This window comes from Leucoraja erinacea, unplaced genomic scaffold, assembly GCF_028641065.1.
Source record: "Leucoraja erinacea ecotype New England unplaced genomic scaffold, Leri_hhj_1 Leri_58S, whole genome shotgun sequence".
Taxonomy (NCBI): domain Eukaryota; kingdom Metazoa; phylum Chordata; class Chondrichthyes; order Rajiformes; family Rajidae; genus Leucoraja; species Leucoraja erinaceus.
The window spans coordinates 589,771-609,553 of NW_026576498.1; the positions used below are offsets into that span (position 1 = coordinate 589,771).

General features: G+C 48.6%; 1 protein-coding gene across 1 annotated transcript in view; it reads left to right on the forward strand.

Moving 5' to 3' along the window:
* The window catches only part of ache (acetylcholinesterase), a 34,126-nt gene that overhangs the window by 8,918 nt on the left and 5,425 nt on the right, over nt 1–19,783 (forward strand). The window contains exons 2-3 of the mRNA XM_055630951.1: nt 3,861–5,384; nt 7,434–7,600. Of these exons, the coding sequence (XP_055486926.1) occupies nt 3,883–5,384; nt 7,434–7,600 (1,669 nt within the window). The 5' untranslated portion in view covers nt 3,861–3,882. The remainder of the gene's footprint in view (nt 1–3,860; nt 5,385–7,433; nt 7,601–19,783) is intronic.

Below are 19,783 nucleotides of genomic sequence, written 5' to 3' on the forward strand. Positions count from 1 at the left end.
TCTGCGTCGGGTGCTCCGGTTTCCACCCAAACATGCAGATTGTTCGTTTAACTGGCTGCTTCAGAATATCCCAAGTGTAGACAGGTGGAAAAATTAATCAAAGGGGAGTTGATGGCAATGGAGGTTGCAGGGTTATTTATGAGCCCGTCCCACTTAGGCGATTTTTCCGATACTGTTTAAAAGCTTCATTTATAAAGCGGGTTATTTATTTCTAGTTTGAGCCTTTAGCTCATTTATTTATAAATAGCTGGCCCAGCCACCTCTGACACAAACCTAAGGGCTTGCAGCTTCATCAGAGCTGGCCCGACACAAAGTCCGTCAGTCTGAACAAGGCAATGCCGCCTGACCTGCTGAGATACTCATGTTTAAGAAGGAACAGTACAGAGAAGGTTCACCAGACTGATTCCTGGGATGTCAGGACTTTCATATGAAGAAAGACTGGATAGACTCGGTTTGTACTCGCTAGAATTTAGAAGATTGAGGGGGGATCTTATAGAAACTTGAGGGGGGGTTGGACAGGCTAGATGCAGGAAGATTGTTCCCGATGTTGGGGAAGTCCAGAACAAGGGGTCACAGTTTAAGGATAAGGGGGAAATCTTTTAGGACTGAGATGAGAAAAACATTTTTCACACAGAGAGTGGTGAATCTGTGGAACTCTCTGCCACAGAAGGTAGTTGAGGCCACAGTTCATTGGCTATATTTAAGAGGGAGTTAGATGTGGCCCTTGTGGCTAAAGGGATCAGGGGGTATGGAGAGAAGGCAGGGATGGGATACTGAGTAGGATGATCAGCCATGATCATATTGAATGGCGGTGCAGGCTCGAAGGGCCGAATGGCCTCTACTCCTGCACCTATTTTCTATGTTTCTATGTTTCTAACTGCAGATGCTGGAAAATCGAAGTAGACGAAAATGCTGGAAAAACTCTATGGAGCAAAGGAAACAGGCAACGTTTCGGGTCGAGACCCCACATCAGTCTGAAGAAGGGTCTCAACCCAAAACGTCGCCTATTTCCTTCGCTCCATAGATGCTGCCTCACCCGCTGAGTTTCTCCAGCATTTTTGTCTACCTGCTGAGATACTCAAGCATTTTGTGTCTATATTTAGTTTTTATTACAGTATTATAACCTTTAGACTTTCACATTTATTGATGGTATCAGCTGTGCCTGAATAGATTGTCCTTTCACACCAGAGCCAATCTGTTTGATACAGCGAAAGGCATTGTCATTTGGATAAAACATTAACGTCAAGCACCCCAGACGTGATTATCAAACCCGCTGACAAGTTGGGTGCCGCCTGAGGCCAGGCGATAACTCTCAGGCACCTCCTCCTACTTATCCTTGGACCATGACCCCACAGACCAGCATCAGACTTTACTATCACACACCATTTTTGATTTCATCTCTTCCGGCTCTCTGCCCTCCAAATCCATCAACCTTATCGTACCCCAGCCCCGATTTCACCTTCTCCCCAAAACCCACAAACAGAACTGTCCTGGCAGACCCATTGTTTCTGCTAGTTCATGTCCCACTGCATTAATTTCCACATATCTCGACTCCATCCTATCCCCCCTGCTCCAATCCCTCCCCACCTATGTTCCAGACACCCCACACGCTCTTCCTCTCTTCAATGACTTCCGTTGTTCAGGCCCCCACTCCCTCATCTTAACTATGGATGTCCAGTCACTCTACACCTCCATCCCCCACCAGGAGGATCTTAAAGCCCCCCGTTTCTTCCTCGACCGCAGAATCAGCCAATTTCCATCCACCAATACTCTCCTCCGCCTAGCAGAGCTGGTCCTTTACCCTCAACAACTCCTCCTTAGACTCCTCCCACTTCCTCCAGATCCAAGGCGTAGTAATGGGCACCCGCATGGGCCTGAGCTATGCCTGCCCCTTTGTAGGGTACGTCGAACAATCCCTGCTCCAGGCGTACACTGGCCCTATCCACAAACTCAACCTCCGATACATTGATGACTGCATTGGTGCTACCTCCTGCACCCATGCAGAACTTCATCAACTTCATGACCAATTTCCATCCTGCACTCAAATTCACTTGGAAATGGGGAATAAGAGTTACAAGACAACACAGAGGGAGGGAGGTGGCTGTTTGGGAGAGAGCCCATTTGTCTAGCACTCCACACTCACAAGGTCATAAGGAATAGGAGTAGAATTAGGCCAATCGGTCCATCAAGTCTACTCTGCCATTCAATCATGGATGATCTATCTCTCCCTCCTAACCCCATTCCCCTGCCTTCTCCCCATAAACTCTGACACCCGTACTAATCAAGAATCCATCTATCTCAGCCTTAAAAATATCCATTGACTTGGACTCCACAGCCGTCTGTGGCAAAGAATTCCACAGATTCACCACCCTCTGACTAAAGACATTTTTCCTCATCTCCTTCCTAAAAGAACGTCCTTTAATTGAGAGGCTGCGACCACTAGTCTTGGACTCTCCCACTAGTGGAAACATCCTCTCCACGTCCACTCTATCCAGGTCTTTCACTATTCTGTACGTTTCAATGAGGCACCCCCTCATTCTTCTAAACTCCAGCGAGTACAGGCCCAGTGCCGACAAACGCTCATCATAGGTTAACCCACTCATTCCTGGGATCATTCTTGTAAACCTCCTCTGGACCAGAGCCAGAGCCAGCACATCCTTCCTCAGATATGGTGCCCAAAATTTGCTCACAATATTCCAAATGCAGCCTGACCAGCGCCTTATAGAGCCTCAGCATTACATCCCTGTTTTTGTATACAAGCCCTCTTGAAATTGAGTTTGCTTTCTTTATTACCGATTCGACTTGCAGATTAACTTTTTGGGAATCCTACACCAGTTCCTTTGCGCCTCTGATTTCTGGATTCTCTCCCCCATTTAGGAAATAGTCTACGCCTTTATTCCTACTACCCTTTTTCAGACCTGTCTAAGTTCCCCAGAAATGCTGCCTGACCCGTTGAGTTACTCCAGCACTTTGCGTTCTATGCAAGATTCCAGCACTTGCAATTCCTGTCTAGTAGGAAGTGTCTAGTCCTGTAGACACTTGCAGAGTCTACTGTTTCCAACCCTAATGCAATTATCAAGAAAGCTCATCAGCGCCTCTACTTCCTGAGAAGATTATGGAGAGTCAGTGCACAGTAGAGAGCATGCTGACCGTTGCATCGTGGCTTGGTTCGGCAACTTGAGCTTGTGCCCTGGAGAGGAAAAGACTACAAAAAATAGTAAACACTGCCCAGTCCATCATCGGCTCTGATCTTCCTTCCATCGAGGGGATTTATCGCAGTTGCTGCCTCAAAAAGGCTGGCAGTATCATCAAAGACCCACACACCATCCTGGCCCACACACTCATCTCCCTGCTACCTTCAGGTAGAAGGTACAGGAGCCTGAAGACTGCAACAACCAGGTTCAGGAATAGCTACTTCCCCACAGCCATCAGGCTATTAAACCTGGCCCGGACAAAACTCTGACTAACTCTGAAGAAGGGTTTCGGCCCGAAACGTCACCTATTTCCTTCGCTCCATAGATGCTGCTGCACCCGCTGAGTTTCTCCAGCAATTGTGTGTGCCTTCTGATTATTAATAACCCATTTTCTGTTATTTGTACTTTATCAGTTTATTTATTCATGTGTGTATATATTTATATTATGGTATATGGACACACTGATCTGTTTTGTAGTAAATGCCTACTATGTTCTGTGTGCTTAAGCAAAGCAAGAATTTCATTGTCCTATACAGGGACGCATGACAATAAACTCACTTGAACTTGAACTAGTTCAGATTTTCAACATCTACAACTTCCTGATTTTCCGAAATTGGGAACAGTTTTTTATTCCCTTGTGTCCTCAATGTTTGTCTTTCCTTCCAGTTCCAAAATAGACGCGAAGGAAATGAATGTTCTCGTGGCCTCGGTGTTGGGGATCCTCCTGCCCTCCGTCACCCTGTGTCAGTCACAGCATCATCCCGAGCTCCAGGTTAGCACCAAGTCGGGAAAAGTCATGGGAACAAGAATACCGGTGGTGTCCAGCCACGTCAGCGCTTTCCTGGGAATCCCATTTGCAGAACCTCCAGTTGGTAATTTGAGGTTCAAAAAACCTGAAGGCAAGAGGCCATGGTCGGGACTCTGGGACGCCTCTGCCTATCCCAAGAACTGCCAGCAGTACGTCGACAAGGAGTTCCCTGGGTTTCCCGGTTCCGAGATGTGGAATCCCAACAAGGAGATGAGTGAGGACTGTTTGTACCTCAACGTCTGGGTGCCTTCTCCAAAGCCAAAGAACGCCACGGTCATGGTCTGGGTCTACGGAGGCGGCTTCTACAGCGGAGCCTCCACCTTGGACGTCTACAATGGGAAGTATCTGGCCCACGTTGAGAAGGTGGTGGTGGTCTCCATGAACTACAGGGTGGGTGCGTTTGGTTTCCTTGCCCTGCACGGCAGTCAAGAGGCACCTGGGAATGTGGGCCTTCTGGACCAGAGGCTGGCTTTACAATGGGTGCAGGACAACATCCAATCCTTCGGCGGCGACCCAAAGATGGTGACCATTTTCGGAGAGAGTGCTGGCGGGGCCTCTGTCGGCATGCACCTGCTGTCCCCGGGGAGCAGGGACCTCTTCCACCGGGCCATTCTTCAGAGCGGCTCGCCAAATTGTCCATGGGCCACCGTTTCAGTGGCGGAAGGTCGTCGGAGGGCCGTCGAATTGGGAAGACTCCTCAACTGTAACATCAACAGCGACAGTGAGTTAATCCAGTGTCTTCGGGCAAAAGAGCCTCAGGAACTGATCGACAAGGAGTGGTCAGTGCTCCCCTACAACAGTGTCTTCCGGTTTTCCTTTGTTCCCATCATTGACGGGGAATTCTTCCCAGATTCCCTGGACGCCATGCTGGACTCGGGCAGCATCAAGAAAACTCAGGTCTTGTTGGGCGTCAACAAGGACGAGGGTTCGTACTTCCTTCTGTACGGAGCGCCGGGCTTCAGCAAGGACTCGGAGAGCATCATCTCACGTGAAGATTTCACGGTCGGGGTCAAGCTCAGCGTCCCGCACGCCAGCGACCTGGGACTGGAAGCTGTGGCCCTTCAGTACACCGACTGGATGGACGAACACAACGGCATAAAGAACAGAGATGCGATGGATGACATTGTGGGCGACCACAACGTCATCTGCCCCTTGATGCACTTTGCCAACAAGTATTCCGAGTTTGGTAACGGCATCTACATGTACTTCTTCAACCACCGGGCCTCCAACCTGGTGTGGCCGGAGTGGATGGGAGTGATCCACGGCTATGAGATTGAGTTTGTCTTCGGCCTGCCACTGGAGAAGAAACTCAACTACACGAAACAGGAGGAGAAGCTGAGCAGGAAGATGATGCACTACTGGTCAACGTTTGCAAAAACCGGGTAAGCAGCCAACAAAAGCTACAGAAAGATAGGTGGCGGGGGGCAGGCAGGCAGGCAGGGAGTCTGCAGAGGGACTCGGACAGACAATAGACAATAGACAATTAACAATAGGTGCAGGAGTAGGCCATTTGGCCCTTCAATGTGATCATGGCTGATCATCCCCAATCAGTAACCCCGTTCCTACCTGCTCCCCATATCCCCTGACTACGCTATTTTTAAGAGCCCTATCTAGCTCTCTCTTGAAAGCATCCAGAGATCCTTCCTCCACCACCCTCTGAGGCAGAGAATTCCACAGACTCACCGCGCTCTGTGAGAAAAAGTGTTTCCTCGTCTCCGTTCTAAATGGCTTACTCCTTATTCTTAAACTGTGTGTCGCCCCTGGTTCTGGACTCCCCCAACATCGGGAATATGTTTCCTGCCTCTAGTTTGTCCAAGCCCTTAACAATCTCATATATGTTTCAATGAGATTCCCTCTCATCCTTCTAAACTCCAGAGTGTACAAGCCCAGCTGTTCCATTCTCTCAGCATATGATAGTGCCGCCATCCCGGGAATTAACCTGGTGAACCTACGCTGGGCTCCCTCAATAGCAAGAATGTTCTTCCTCAAATTAGGGGAACAAAACTGCACACAATACTCCAGGTGTGGTCTCACTAGGGCTCTGTACAACTGCAGAAGGACCTCTTTGCTCCTATACTCAACTCCTCTTGTTATGAAGGCCAACAGGCCAAAACTGCACACAATACTCCAGGTGTGGTCTCACTAGGGCCCTGTACAACTGCAGAAGGACCTCCTTGCTCCTATACTCGACTCCTCTTGTTATAAAGGCCAACATGCCATTCGCTTTCTTCACTGCCTGCTGTACCTGCATGCTTATTGGGAGAGTGTGCAAGGAAGTGGCAAATGGAATACGGCACAGCAAAGTGTACGGCCATGCACTTTGGCAGAAGGAATAAATGTGGAGAGGATTCAGAAATCGGTGGCAAATGGACTTGAGAGTCCTCGTGCTGCATTCACAAAATGATGTCCAGCCATGATCACATTGAATGGCGATGCTGGCTCGAAGGACCGAATGGCCTACTCCTGCACCTATTGTCTATTGTATATTGTTAATTTAGCAGGTTGAGTCAGTAATTAGTTTAGTTTAGTATTGTAGAACGGCAAATATAATGCTGGCACTCATTTCGAGAGGAGAATAAAATGGATGTACGGAAACTTTATAATTTATTTTATGTAAAGCACTTTGGTTTCAACGCGAGTTGATTTAAACGTGCTCTATAAATAAAATTTACATACTTACTTACTATAAAAGCAAAGATGTAATGCTGATAAAGGGCTCAAAGTGCTGGAGTAACTGATGTTTCAGAAGGAACTGCAGATGCTGGAAAGTCGAAGGTAGACAAAAATGCTGGAGAAACTCAGCGGGTGAGGCAGCATCTATGGAGAGAAGGAAATATGCGACGTTTCGGGTCGAGACCCTTCTTCAGACTTCAGTGACTCAGCTGGTCAGGCAGCATCTCTGGGGAACGTGGATAGGTGATGTTTCGTATCGAGACCCTTCAGACTGAAGAAGGGTCTCGACCCAAAACGTCACCAATCCATGTTCTCCAGAGATGTTGCCGGACCCGCTGAGTTACTCCAGCACTTTGCATTCCATGTTTCAATGAGATCCCCGCTCATCCTTCTAAACATTCCATGCAAAGTTCCTTCATCTGCAGTTCCTTGAGTCTACTATTCCCAGCAATTTCCAATTTTAGCTCAGGCTGCCAACATCTCGCTGATGTTATAGGTCCTTAGATGAGGGGGTGGAGGGGGGGGGCTCATTGGAACCTACTGAACAATGGAAGGCCTAGATAGAGTGGATGTGGAGAGGATGTTTCCACTTGAGGGAGAGTCTAGGACCAGAGGGCGTGGCCTGTGAATAAAAGGACGTACCTTTCAGATTGGAGATGAGGAGACATTTCTTTAGACAGAGAGTGGTGAATCAGTGGAATTTATTGCTAAGTTCTACCCAACAGGAGTCTCACCCTAGATCTCTTTTCCCTCTGCAGGAATCCAAATGATCCCCATCCGCAGGAGAAAAGATGGCCTCCCTTCACCACCAGCGAGCAAAAGTTCATTGACCTCAACACGGAGCCGGTCAAAGTCAACACACGTCTCCGAGTGCAGATGTGTGTGTTCTGGAACCAGTTCCTCCCCAAGCTCCTCAATGCCACAGGTATGTGTTGCTTTCTCCGTGAACGAGTCCAGAACCAGGGGCCACACACGCAGTTTAAGAATAAGGGGTCGGCCATTTAGAACGGAGACGAGGAAACACTTCTTCACACAGAGAGTTGTGAGTCTGTGGAATTATCTGCCTCAGAGGGCGGTGGAGGGCGGTTCTCTGGATACTTCCAAGAGAGCTAGATAGGGCTCTTAAAGATAGCGGAGTCAGGGGATATGGGGAGAAGGCAGGAACGGGATACAGATTGGGGATGATCAGCCATGATCACATTGAATGGTGGTGCAGGCTCGAAGGGCCGAATGGCCTCTACTCCTGCACCTATTGTGTATTGTGTATTGACGTTCCGATCCATGCCAAAACATCCATGTTTAGGTTTTATGGATGCCATCCACATTCTCCTTGTCTCCAGATCTTGCTAGACCAGTCATCGAACTACCCGGATCTATCCAAACAGTAGTGCCACTGCAACTGCAGTGCTCACACCTATGTTTGTGGCGTTAGGCTTGGAGGGTTGCTTTCATGGTTTATAGTCACGTGTACCAGGTACATTCTTAGCAGACAGCTCAGCAAGACCACCCCCGCACACAAGCACAATCCTCCCGGTCATCAAAGATCCTACAGCGGAGCAAGATCCCTGTAGTACTGTCATGGGCAGATTCATGGGTAATTCTCGGCCCCATTTCCGTAACCGGCTTCCGTCTCCGCACCAAAGATCCCGTAGGATACTAGTGCGGAGACGGAAGCCGGTTACGGAAACATCCTCGTAAAAATAAAAGTTATTTGGGAAAAATCTTCTCACAGAATTTAATTTATTAACACAAACTGTTCCCCCGCAACGTTGATTACACTGCGAGTCGGGTGGGGTCCGGTTACTGAAATGGATGAAAAATAGGCCCACGTTCCGCTCCGTTGCGTACTGCACGTCAGCCCATTGCATTCAGCAGGAGTGGTCTATTGCTCCGCTATAGGATCTTTGCCAGTCAGTTCCGTCTGCAGCTGGCCACAAAGCCCGGCAGTAGCAGCCCTCGCCTCCATTCCAATGTCCCTCTCCACTATGTTTACGAAGGAACTGCAGATGCTGGAAAATCGAAGGTAGACAAAAATGCTGGAGAAACTCAGCGCGTGAGGCAGCATCTATGGAGCAAAGGAAATAGGCAACATTTCAGGTCAAGACTGAAGAAGGGTCTCCTATTTCCTTCGCTCCATAGATGCTGAGTTTCTCCAACACTTTTGTCTACCTCCCTCTCCACTATCATGCTCGTGTCTAGGGGAGGACATGGAAGCGAGGCTGCTGTGGTGATTCCTCTCCCATAATGGACCAGATCAAAGTCATAGTCAGTCAAGGTGCAGTGATATGAATTTGCCAGCAGCAATACACTTAAAAAAAGAACACACAATGCACAATAAGATTTAACACAAACATCCACCACAGTATTCTTCACTGTGGTGGAAGGCAACAAAGTTCAGGCAGTCCTCCTCCCTTTGTTCACCCGTGGTCGGGGCTATGAACCCTCCGTAGTCACCGCTACGGACAGTTCGATGTACAGGCCCCTGTAGGCTGGGATCAAGGGTGGGCAAGTGGCATAGTGGGTAGAGCGGCTCACTCGCAGCTCCCGTCACCCACGTTCATTCCCGACCTCCGGCGCTGTCTGCGCAGAGTTTGCAGGTCGTTCCCCGTGAGCACGTGGGTTTACCCCGGGTCCAATTGTCCCATCTGTGAAACGCCCCGGGTTTGCTGGGAAGTGAACGCGAACAACGCAGAACTATTGTGAACGGGAGTTAGATGGAGCTCTAGGGGCAGTGCTGGCTCGAAGGGCTGAATGGCCTCCTCCTGCACCTAGTTTCTATGTTTCTATGGATGATCGATGGTCAGCATGGACTCGGTGGGCCAAAGGGCCTGATTCCACGCAGTTCCTTGCAATCACTCACCACTGCATATTGTGTGGGCATCTTCACCATGTGGACTATCTATCCTGGTTCACCAGTGCCTGCTCCAGGGGCACTAGGGATGGGGAGTTGGCAATCAGTCGCCATCTGAAAACGGGTGAAGTGCTGCGCAAATTAAGAAAAATGCATTCAAAGGAAGATCTACACTTGATTTTGAACAATCTTTCCATTTTAATTTGCCATTTTGAGTTAATTTAATCCTTCTTCCCTTTTTATTTTAGCTTGTGATGGAGAGCTTTCTAGCTACGGGACACCTAGTTGTAAGGGGAACGGTTTCTATGCTCTTTTATTTTCCATCCTCTACCTGTCTATTTATTGAACAAGAATAGCCGGCCAGCATGCCGTGACAAAGGCCCTTGAAGGAGATGAAGGAGGATGGCAGGGCTGTTTCCCAGGTGTTTGTAAGATCCAGGACCTGTCGAAATCACTGAAGTGGATCGAGAGGGGAATTAGGGTCCCGTATTAGCCGGGACATCCCATATTTTGGGCTCAATTGGTTTGTCCCGTACGGGACCGCCCTTGTCCCGTATTTGACTGCTAATACTCGGGTGGAGGGGACTGTCGGGTTGGACCCCGCCTCACGTGGTGCAGCCCATGGAGTGCAGCAGCAGCAGCAGCAGCGCCTTGCCCGTGGCCCCGTCGGTCGGCTGTCCGACCTTCGCTTACCTCCGACACCACCTTCTCATGGCCGATTATCAGTTCATGAGTTAGACGGGGCGATGGACTGTGCGTACAACAGACCACAAAGCCCAGCCGGCGGGCCAGCCGAGGAGTTTTGGCCCGGGCCACACGCAAAGTCCAGCGCCCGGACAGAGGCCAAAACTCCTCAGCTGGCCCGCTGGGCTGGGCTAGGCTATGTGTGCAGTCCAGCACCCGGGCCAACTCATTGTTCACCCAGTCGGTCAACGAATTGCCGTGGGGGAATTTGTCCCGTACTTTGACCTTTCGTCCCTTATTTGGGAGTGAGGAAAGTTGGCGACCCAACTCTAACCTCCCCCCCAAACTTCTGGTCTGCAAACCCCCTGCCCACATCAGGCTCCCAGTTACCCCCAAACTCCCCAACACCCAGCACTGAAATATCACCCCCAACTTCCCTCTCCCCTCCCAGCTCCTCTCCGGAACATCACCCCACGCCCTGCAAAGGTCGGCACAGTGGCGCAGCGGGTAGAGCTGCTGCCTCACAGTTCGATCCCGACCACTGGTGCTGCCTGTACGGAGTTTGCACGTTCTCCCTGTGGGTTTTCTCTGGGTGCTCCGGTTGTCTCCCACTCTCCAAAGACGTGCGTTCGGGTTTGTAGGTTAATTGGCTTTGGTGTCATAGCAAATGATCCCTAGTGTGTGGAGGGCAGTGTTAGCGTGCGGGGATCGCTGGGTTTCCGTGCTACACCTCTACACTGAACGTCCCTCGCTCTGAGAAACATTGATGAAGCCGTGCACCAGCCTTGTGCACGTCCCTGTCTAACGACAAACAACCTGGCTCACCCGCCGCTGACTGATCTGGTGTAAATTTGCTCCCACAAGCAACTAACTCACTGCCCCTCCTCCAGTCCTGATTTCCTGCCCACCTTTATGAAGCATCACAGCATTCTTAAAAACATTATGGAATTATTTGACAAAATCAATCTCCTGTTGAGCAACCAGTTCAATATAACATTTTTTGAATATTTTATAAGCTGGCCCCAAACAGGCCCTCTAACTTCTAAACTATCTTTTAAAAGTTTATTTTTCAACAGTCGGCGTTCTGAGTCATTAAGTGATTTCTTCTTGTGTTTCTATAATACATTCTGTGCTCTTTAACCTGAACCCACTCGGACTCTGAAGGCTGTTCCTCAGGTTGTTTGCTTCATAGTTTAACTCACCCCTATTTCTCTAAACCTGTGTGTGTCTAATAACAATCTCATTCTGGCTTTACTGATTAAGAACTTTAATGTTTGTGGGTAAGTTCCCTCTCTAGCCACTCTCTGCACCAACACAAGCCTGTTCAAGGGGCCAACTGGTACTTGTGAGTATGTATGTGGTCTATGTCAGTGTCTATGTCTCTGGCACTTTCTCTGCCTCTCTCTCTCTCTCTCTCTCTCTCTCTCTCTCTCTCTCTCCGTGTCTCTCTCTGTCTCTCTGTCTCTCAATTCAATTCAATTTCAATTAAAAAACTTTATTGGCATGATAAAAAAACATTGTTATATTGCCAAAGTATAAAACATGACATACATATTTAAAATGCATAAGTATAAATACAAGTATCTTTTTCTCCTCTCTCTCTCTCTTTCTCTCACACACACTCTCTCTCGCTCTCTTCTCTCTCTTTCTCTCTCTGTCTCTCTCTCTCTCTCTCTCTCTCTCTCTCTCTCTCTCTCTCTCTCTCTCTCTCTCTCTCTCTCTCTGTCTCTCTCTCTCTCTCTCTCTCTCTCTCTCTCTCTCTCTCTCTCTCTCTCTCTCTCTCTCTCTCTCTCTCTCTCTCTCTCTCTGTCTCTCTCTCTCTGTCTCTCTCTCTGTCTCTCTCTCTCTCTCTCTCTCTGTCTCTCTCTCTGTCTCTCTCTCTGTCTCTCTCTCTCTCTCTCTCTCTGTCTCTCTCTCTCTCTCTCTCTCTCTCTCTCTCTGTCTCTCTCTCTCTCTGTCTCTGCCATCTATTTTTCTCCTCCTCCTACCACCTCATGTCTCTCTCTCTCTCACACTCTCCCTTCACCTCTCTACCGCTCATCTTTATTTCCTTTCTTTCCCCACCCATCAAAATTCAATGTGGAGTGAATCTGCTCCAGGCCCAGGGGCCAATTTGGACGAGGGGATTCTTTCCTAACATAGGTTGAATTTTCTGCAGATTCCAGGTAAAAGCAGAAAGATGGGATTTAGAGAGTTATGTAAAAGGTTGATCCAGTTTGCAATCACCAACCCAATCTCCCGGTGGCCCAGCACTACAACTCCCCCTCCCATTCTCAATCCAAACTTTCTGTCCTGGTCCTCCTCCATGGCCAGAGTGAGTCCCACCACAAGTTGGAGGAGCAGCACCTCATATTTCCCTTGGGTAGTTTACACCCCAGCGGTATGAACATTGACTTCTCCAATTTCAGGTAGTCCCTGCTTTCTCCCTCCTTCCCCTCCCGTTCCCAGCTCCCCCACTGTCTCCGCCTCTTCTTTTCTTCTTCCCACCAGAATAGAAACGTCGCCTATTCCTTCGCTCCATAGATGCTGCCTCACCCGCTGAGTTACTCCAGCATTTTTGTCTACCTCCACGGTTATGGTCAATTTTATTGCCTTCAGCTGAAGATAATCTCCAAGAACAAATTTGATTGGGCCAGGATCACAAGCAGGAACCAAAAAAGTAGTTTTATTGGAATTGATTGAAAGACACTATCTAAATGGCGTTTAGTTGGGAAAAGGGGAAGTACAACGGGATCTGGGGGTCCTTGTACATCAGTCTATGAAAGTAAGCATGCAGGTACAGCAGGCAGTGAAGAAAGCGAATGGCATGTTAGCCTTTATAACAAGAGGAATCGAATATAGGAGCAAAGAGGTCCTTCTGTAGTTGTACAGAGCCCTAGTGAGACCACACCTAGAGTATTGTGTGCAGTTTTGCTCCCCTAATTTGTGGAAGGACATTCTTGCTATTGAGGGAGCCCAGCGTAGATTTACCAGGTTCATTCCCGGGATGGCGGGACTGTCATATGCTGAGAGAATGGAGCAGCTGGGCTTGTACACTCTGGAGTTTAGAAGGATGAGAGGGTTTCTCGTTGAAACATATAAGATTGTTAAGAGTTTGGACACGCTAGAGGCAGGAAACATGTTCCCGATGTTGGGGGGAGTCCAGAACCAGGGGCCACACACACACACAGTTTAAGAATAAGGGCCAAGCCATTTAGAACGGCGACGAGGAAACACTTTTTCTCACAGAGAGTGGTGAGTCTGTGGAATTCTCTGCCTCAGAGGGCGGTGGAGGCCGCTTCTCTGGATACTTTCAGGAGAGAGCTAGATAGGGCTCTTAAAGATAGCGGAGTCAGGGGAGAAGGCAGGAACGGGGTACTGATTGGAATTGATCAGCCATGATCACATTGAATGGCGGTGCTGGCTCGAAGGGCTGAATGGCCTCTACTCCTGCATCTATTGTCTATTGTCTATTGTTAAGCAGACAGAATGTTCCTGGGCAGGACTTGGATCGGTGATTCCTAGATGGTGACTTTCTCTCTCTCCACCAGGGAGCAGGTGTGGCAGGAAAACAACAGCCAAGAACAACCAGCAATGAAATTAACAGCGCCCTATATACTGTGACTCAGAACAATAAAATTCTAACTTGCTACAGGTTTTACTGGCAGGTTAATGCAACCACACAACACATAAATGTACAGTCACACAATGAATATAACTTTGGCCTAGATAACAAGACCAGAATGATATAAGGTAGACACAAAAAGCTGGGGTAACTCATCGGGACGGGCAGCATCTCTGGAGAGAAGGAATAGGTGACATTTCGGGTCGAGACCCTTCTTCAGAGTGAGAGTCGAGGGAAAGGGAAACGAGAGATATAGACGGTGATGTAGAGAGAGAGAAAGTGAACAAATGAAGGTACACTCTGGAGTTTAGAAGGATGAGAGGGGATCTCATTGAAACATATATGAGATTGTTAAGGGCTTGGACACGCTAGAGGCAGGAAACATGTTCCCGATGTTGGGGGGGGTCCAGAACCAGGGGCCACACAATGGAGCGGCCGGGCTTGTACACTCTGTGGAGTTTAGAAGGATGAGAGGAGATCTCATTGAAACATATATGAGATTGTTAAGGGCTTGGACACGCTAGAGGCAGGAAACATGTTCCCGATGTTGGGGGAGTCCAGAACCAGGGGCCACACACACACACACACACACACAATTTAAGAATAAGGAGTAAGCCATTTAGAACGGAGACGTGGAAACACCTTTTTCTCACAGAGAGTTGTGAGTCTGTGGAATTCTCTACCTCAGAGGGCGGTGGAGGCCAGTTCTCTGGATGCTTTCAAGAGAGAGCTAGATAGGGCTCTTAAAGATAGCGGAGTGAGGTGGGGAGAAGGCAGGAACGGGGTACTGATTGGGGATGATCAGCCATGATCACATTGAATGGCGGTGCTGGCTGGAAGGGCTGAATGGCCTCTACTCCTGCACCTATTGTCTATTGTCTATTGTTAAGCAGACAGAATGTTCCCGGGCAGGACTTGGATCGGTGATTCCTAGATGGTGACTTTCTCTCTCTCCACCCTGGGCAGGTGTGGCAGGAAAACAACAGCCAAGAACAACCAGCAATGAAATTAACAGCGCCCTATATACTGTGACCCAGAACAATAAAATTCTAACTTGCTACAGGTTTTACTGGCAGGTTAATGCAACCACACAACACATAAATGTACAGTCACACAATGAATATAACTTTGGCCTAGATAACAAGACCAGAATGATATAAGATAGACACAAAAAGCTGGGGTAACTCACCGGGACAGGCAGCATCTCTGGAGAGAAGGAATAGGTGACATTTCGGGTCGAGACCCTTCTTCAGAGTGAAAGTCGAGGGAAAGAGAAACGAGAGATATAGACGGTGATGTAGAGAGAGAGAAAGTGAACAAATGAAGGTACACTCTGGAGTTTAGAAGGATGAGAGGGGATCTCATTGAAACATATATGAGATTGTTAAGGGCTTGGACACGCTAGAGGCAGGAAACATGTTCCCGATGTTGGGGGGGTCCAGAACCAGGGGCCACACAATGGAGCGGCCGGGCTTGTACACTCTGTGGAGTTTAGAAGGATGAGAGGAGATCTCATTGAAACATATATGAGATTGTTAAGGGCTTGGACACGCTAGAGGCAGGAAACATGTTCCCGATGTTGGGGGAGTCCAGAACCAGGGGCCACACACACACACACAATTTAAGAATAAGGAGTAAGCATTTAGAACGGAGACGTGGAAACACCTTTTTCTCACAGAGAGTTGTGAGTCTGTGGAATTCTCTGCCTCAGAGGGCGGTGGAGACCGGTTCTCTGGATGCTTTCAAGAGAGAGCTAGATAGGGCTCTTGAAGATAGCGGAGTCAGGGGATATGGGGAGAAGGCAGGAACGGGGTACTGATTGGGGATGATCAGCCATGATCACATTGAATGGCGGTGCTGGCTCGAAGGGCCGAATGGCCTCTACTCCTGCACCTGTTGTCTATTGTCTATTGACCTGCGTGGGTTTTCTCCGAGATCTTCAGTTTTTCCTCCCACACTCCAAAGATGTCCAGGTTTATAGATTAATTGGCTTGGTTTAATTGTAAATTGTCCCTAGTGGGTGTAGGATAGTGTTAGTGTGTGGGGTGATCGGTGGGCCAAAGGGCCTATTTCCACGCTGTATCTCTAAACTAAACTAAACTTAGCTAAGCTTTGTCAGTGGTTACTCCAGCCTGTGGTAAATATGAATGTTGACAGCATCCTACCTTTGCTGTTCCTACCATTGATAGACACAAAATGCTGGGGTAACTCAGCGGGACAGGCAGCATCTCTGGATAGAAGGAATGGGTGATGTTTCGGGCCGAGACCCTTCTTCAGACTTGTGACACGAGCACACTACTCTCAACTCAGTCACTGAATGGGATTACCATTACAGAAAACACAAGTACAGTACTGACTTCTGGGCTGCAACCATTCAAGTTGGAGAAAAGCATTCAGGATAATATTGAGAACCACCAGGGGCAAACATCAATATCGAGAGGATTTCACGCCACACAGCCTAAGCGCTCTCAAGCACCTCCTGTCCCATCTGCCCATTTGGTCTCATCAGCCAGCTAAGAACCCACAACGGCGAGCGGTAGAATTGTTGCCTTACAGCGAATGCAGGGCCGGAGTCCCAGGTTCGATCCTGACTATGGGCGGTGTGTCTGTGCAGAGTTTGTACGTTCTCCCCGTGACCTGCGTGGATTTTCTCCGAGCATTGGCCTCCGCTTCTCTGGCAATTTCTCAGAGAATTGGCCTCCGAGATCTTCGGTTTCCTCCCACACTCCGAAGACGTACAGGTTTGTAGGTTAATTGGCTCGGTAAATGTGAAAAATTGTCCCTAGTGGGTGCAGGATGGCGTTAGAGTGCGGGGATCGCTGGTCGGCACGGACCCGGTGGGCCGAAGGGCCCTGTTTCCACGCTGTATCTCTAAACTAAACTAAACCTGAGTTGAAGCAAGTAGAGTCTACGAGGCGGAGTCTAGCTGTGTACAGCCTCTGTAACTCAGAGAGGCTGAGGTGGTGGGTGAGGCTGACATCTTCTGCCTGGCCACATGGGCCACAGTGATCAGCCATCCCTACAGGAGAACCAGCATTGTCCAGGGTCAAGTTTCAAGGCCTTTCCCCATGTCCCCTCCACAACCTGCAGGGGGAAGAACAATGCAGGACCTGGAGTGGGGGTGAGGGTGCGGAGGGGGGGAACAAAGGAGGAGCCAGCGGGCAGTATTTTGTAACGTGGCAACTATTTGTATACATTGTGTATGCAAGCACTGAACTTCATTGTGCCTTGTCCCAGGTGACAATAAAATATTCCATTCGATTCCACCCCACTCCACCTAACTGCCAGGGACATCCAGGCTAGGATGGCAGAAGGCCAAGGATGGGGGGCTCACCCATCCAGAGATCTACACTGATTATATGTCCGTCACCATGGAAGACTCCTGTTGTTCCCACGTTGACCACAGACGGTGGGATGGACAGGGCATGTTTTGCACAGAGCTGCTGTCGGGAGAGACTGTGTGTCGACAGAGGGGCCCGAAATGCACATTAACGTTCTCTAACCATCCTTGCAACACATCTAGAGTGACTGAACGCTGACACATTGTGGGCTGGGGGGGTTTGTTTCTCTCACCCATTCCCTCTGACACTTCTTTCAGCTGTATTTCCCCCTCTTTGATTTATTGGGACTATCCCATAGTATAAGAAACAGTTGGACAGGTACATGATGGATAGGGCAGGGTTATGGACCAAGAGCGGGCAAGTGGGACTAGTGTAGCTGGGACATGTTGGCCGGTGTGGGCAAGTTGGGCCGAAGGGCCTGTTTCCACACTGTATCACTCTATGACTCTATGCTTCTATCCTGTTAATTGACTTGCTCCTTCCATTACTTTGCTTTGATTTTCCTGCTCGCCATGCTTCCCCATTTATCCGTGTTCCTTTCTTTCCCTCTTGCCTAATCCCCATTTCATTTTCTCTCCGGCTTCACCTTCTCCCTTGTCCGTTTCCCCACTTTTTGTGCAGTCATCTCTTTTGTCTCTCCAGCAACCTCCAGATATCAACACACTATTCCCTCTGCATACGTAAAAAGAAAATTTTCTTTCTCCAAGGTAGACAAAAATGCTGGAGAAACTCAGCGGGCGAGGCGAAGGAAATGGGCGATGTTTCGGGTCGAGACCCTTCATCAGATTGATGTGGGGGTGGGGGAGGCGGGAAGAAGAAAGGAAGAGGCGGAGAGAGTGGGCTGTGGGAGAGCTGAGAAGGGGAGGGGAAAGAGGGAGAAAGCAGGGACTACCTGAAAGTGCTCCAGTGTCCTATTTCCTTCGCTCCATAGATGCTGCCTCACCTGCTGAGTTTCTCCAGCATTTTTGTCTACCTTCGATTTTCCAGCATCTGCAGTTCCTTCTTAAACATTTTCTTTCTCCATATTGTTATTTTAATTTCATTATGATTTGTAATTTTCATTGTGTTGTGGTGCTTTGGTAAATTTCTTGACGATATTTTACTTGCTTTAGGCCCATAACATGGTTGTTCATTTTATTGCATGTAAAACCCACAGATTTTCTGTTCCCAAATTTTAATGTTTCTCGTGTTCTTTACTTCCTGCATGTGTGACGATATCAATAAAAATATCTCTGTTCAGAATGTTTTTAAAATGTTTTGTGTGTGCTGTTTAAAAGTAGTTTACAGGCTCGTGTCATGATAAACACAGCTGATGCAGTGTAAGCTGTTTCACTGTGCAGTTGTACAAGGCTCTGGTGAGACCACATCTGGAGTATTGTGTACAGTTTTGGTCTCCTAATTTGAGGAAGGACATCCTTGTGATTGAGGCAGTGCAGCGTAGGTTCACCAGATTGATCCCTGGGATGGCGGGACTGTCATATGAGGAATGATTGAAAACACCAGGCTTGTATTCACTGGAGTTTAGAAAGATGAGGGGGGGATCTTTTAGAAACATATACAATTATAAAAGGACTGGACCAGCTAGATGCAGGAAAAATGTTCCCAATGTTGGGCAAGTCCAGAACCAGGGGCCACACAGTCTCAGAATTAAGGGGAGGTCATTTAAGACTGAGGTGAGAAAAAACCTTTTCACCCAGAGAGTTGTGAATTTGTGGAATTCCCTGCCACAGAGGGCAGTGGAGGCCAAGTCACTGGATGGATTTAAGGGAGAGTTAGATAGAGCTCTAGGGGCTAGTGGAGTCAAGGGATATGGGGAGAAGGCAGGCACGGGTTATTGATAGGAGACGATCAGCCATGATCACAATGAATGGTGGTGCTGCCTCGAAGGGCCGAATGGCCCCATCCTGCACCTATTGTTTATGTTTCTATGTTTCAATGTGGGCTGGGCTTTGTGTGCAGTCCAATAGACAATAGGTGCAGGAGTAGGCCATTCGGCCCTTCGACCGAGCACCGCCATTCAATGTGATCATGGCTGATCATCCCCAATCAGTACCCCATTCCTGCCTTCTCCCCATATCCCCGCTATCTTTAAGAGCCCCATCTAGCTCTCTCTTGAAAGCATCCAGAGAACCGGCCTCCACCGCCCTCTGAGGCACAGAATTCCACAGACTCCATCACCCGGGGCCAACTCATCATTCCAGGAAGGAGTCGGTCAACGAATTGCCGTGGGGAATCTGTCCTGTACTTTGACCTTTTGTCCCTTATTTGGGAGTGGGAACGTTGGCGACCCAAGTTACACCGGAAGTTAGAGGCTTGGCTTTCAGAGATTCTACTCCATTTTGTCACATGGGGATCATTCAATGATGGCTGATCTATCTCTCCCTCCTAACCCCATTCTCCTGCCTTCTCCCCATAACCCCTGACACCCATACTAATCAATGCCTTATTACCTATGCCTTAAAAACATCCATTGACTTGTGGCCTCCACAGCCTTCTGTGGCAACGAATTCCACAGATTCACCACCCTCTGTCTGAAGAAATTCCTCCTCAAAATACCAAGCAAGATACCAACCCTCTGGCCTGCTCTTGTAGAATAATATCCAGAAGATTGAATCTCAGCAATGGTAA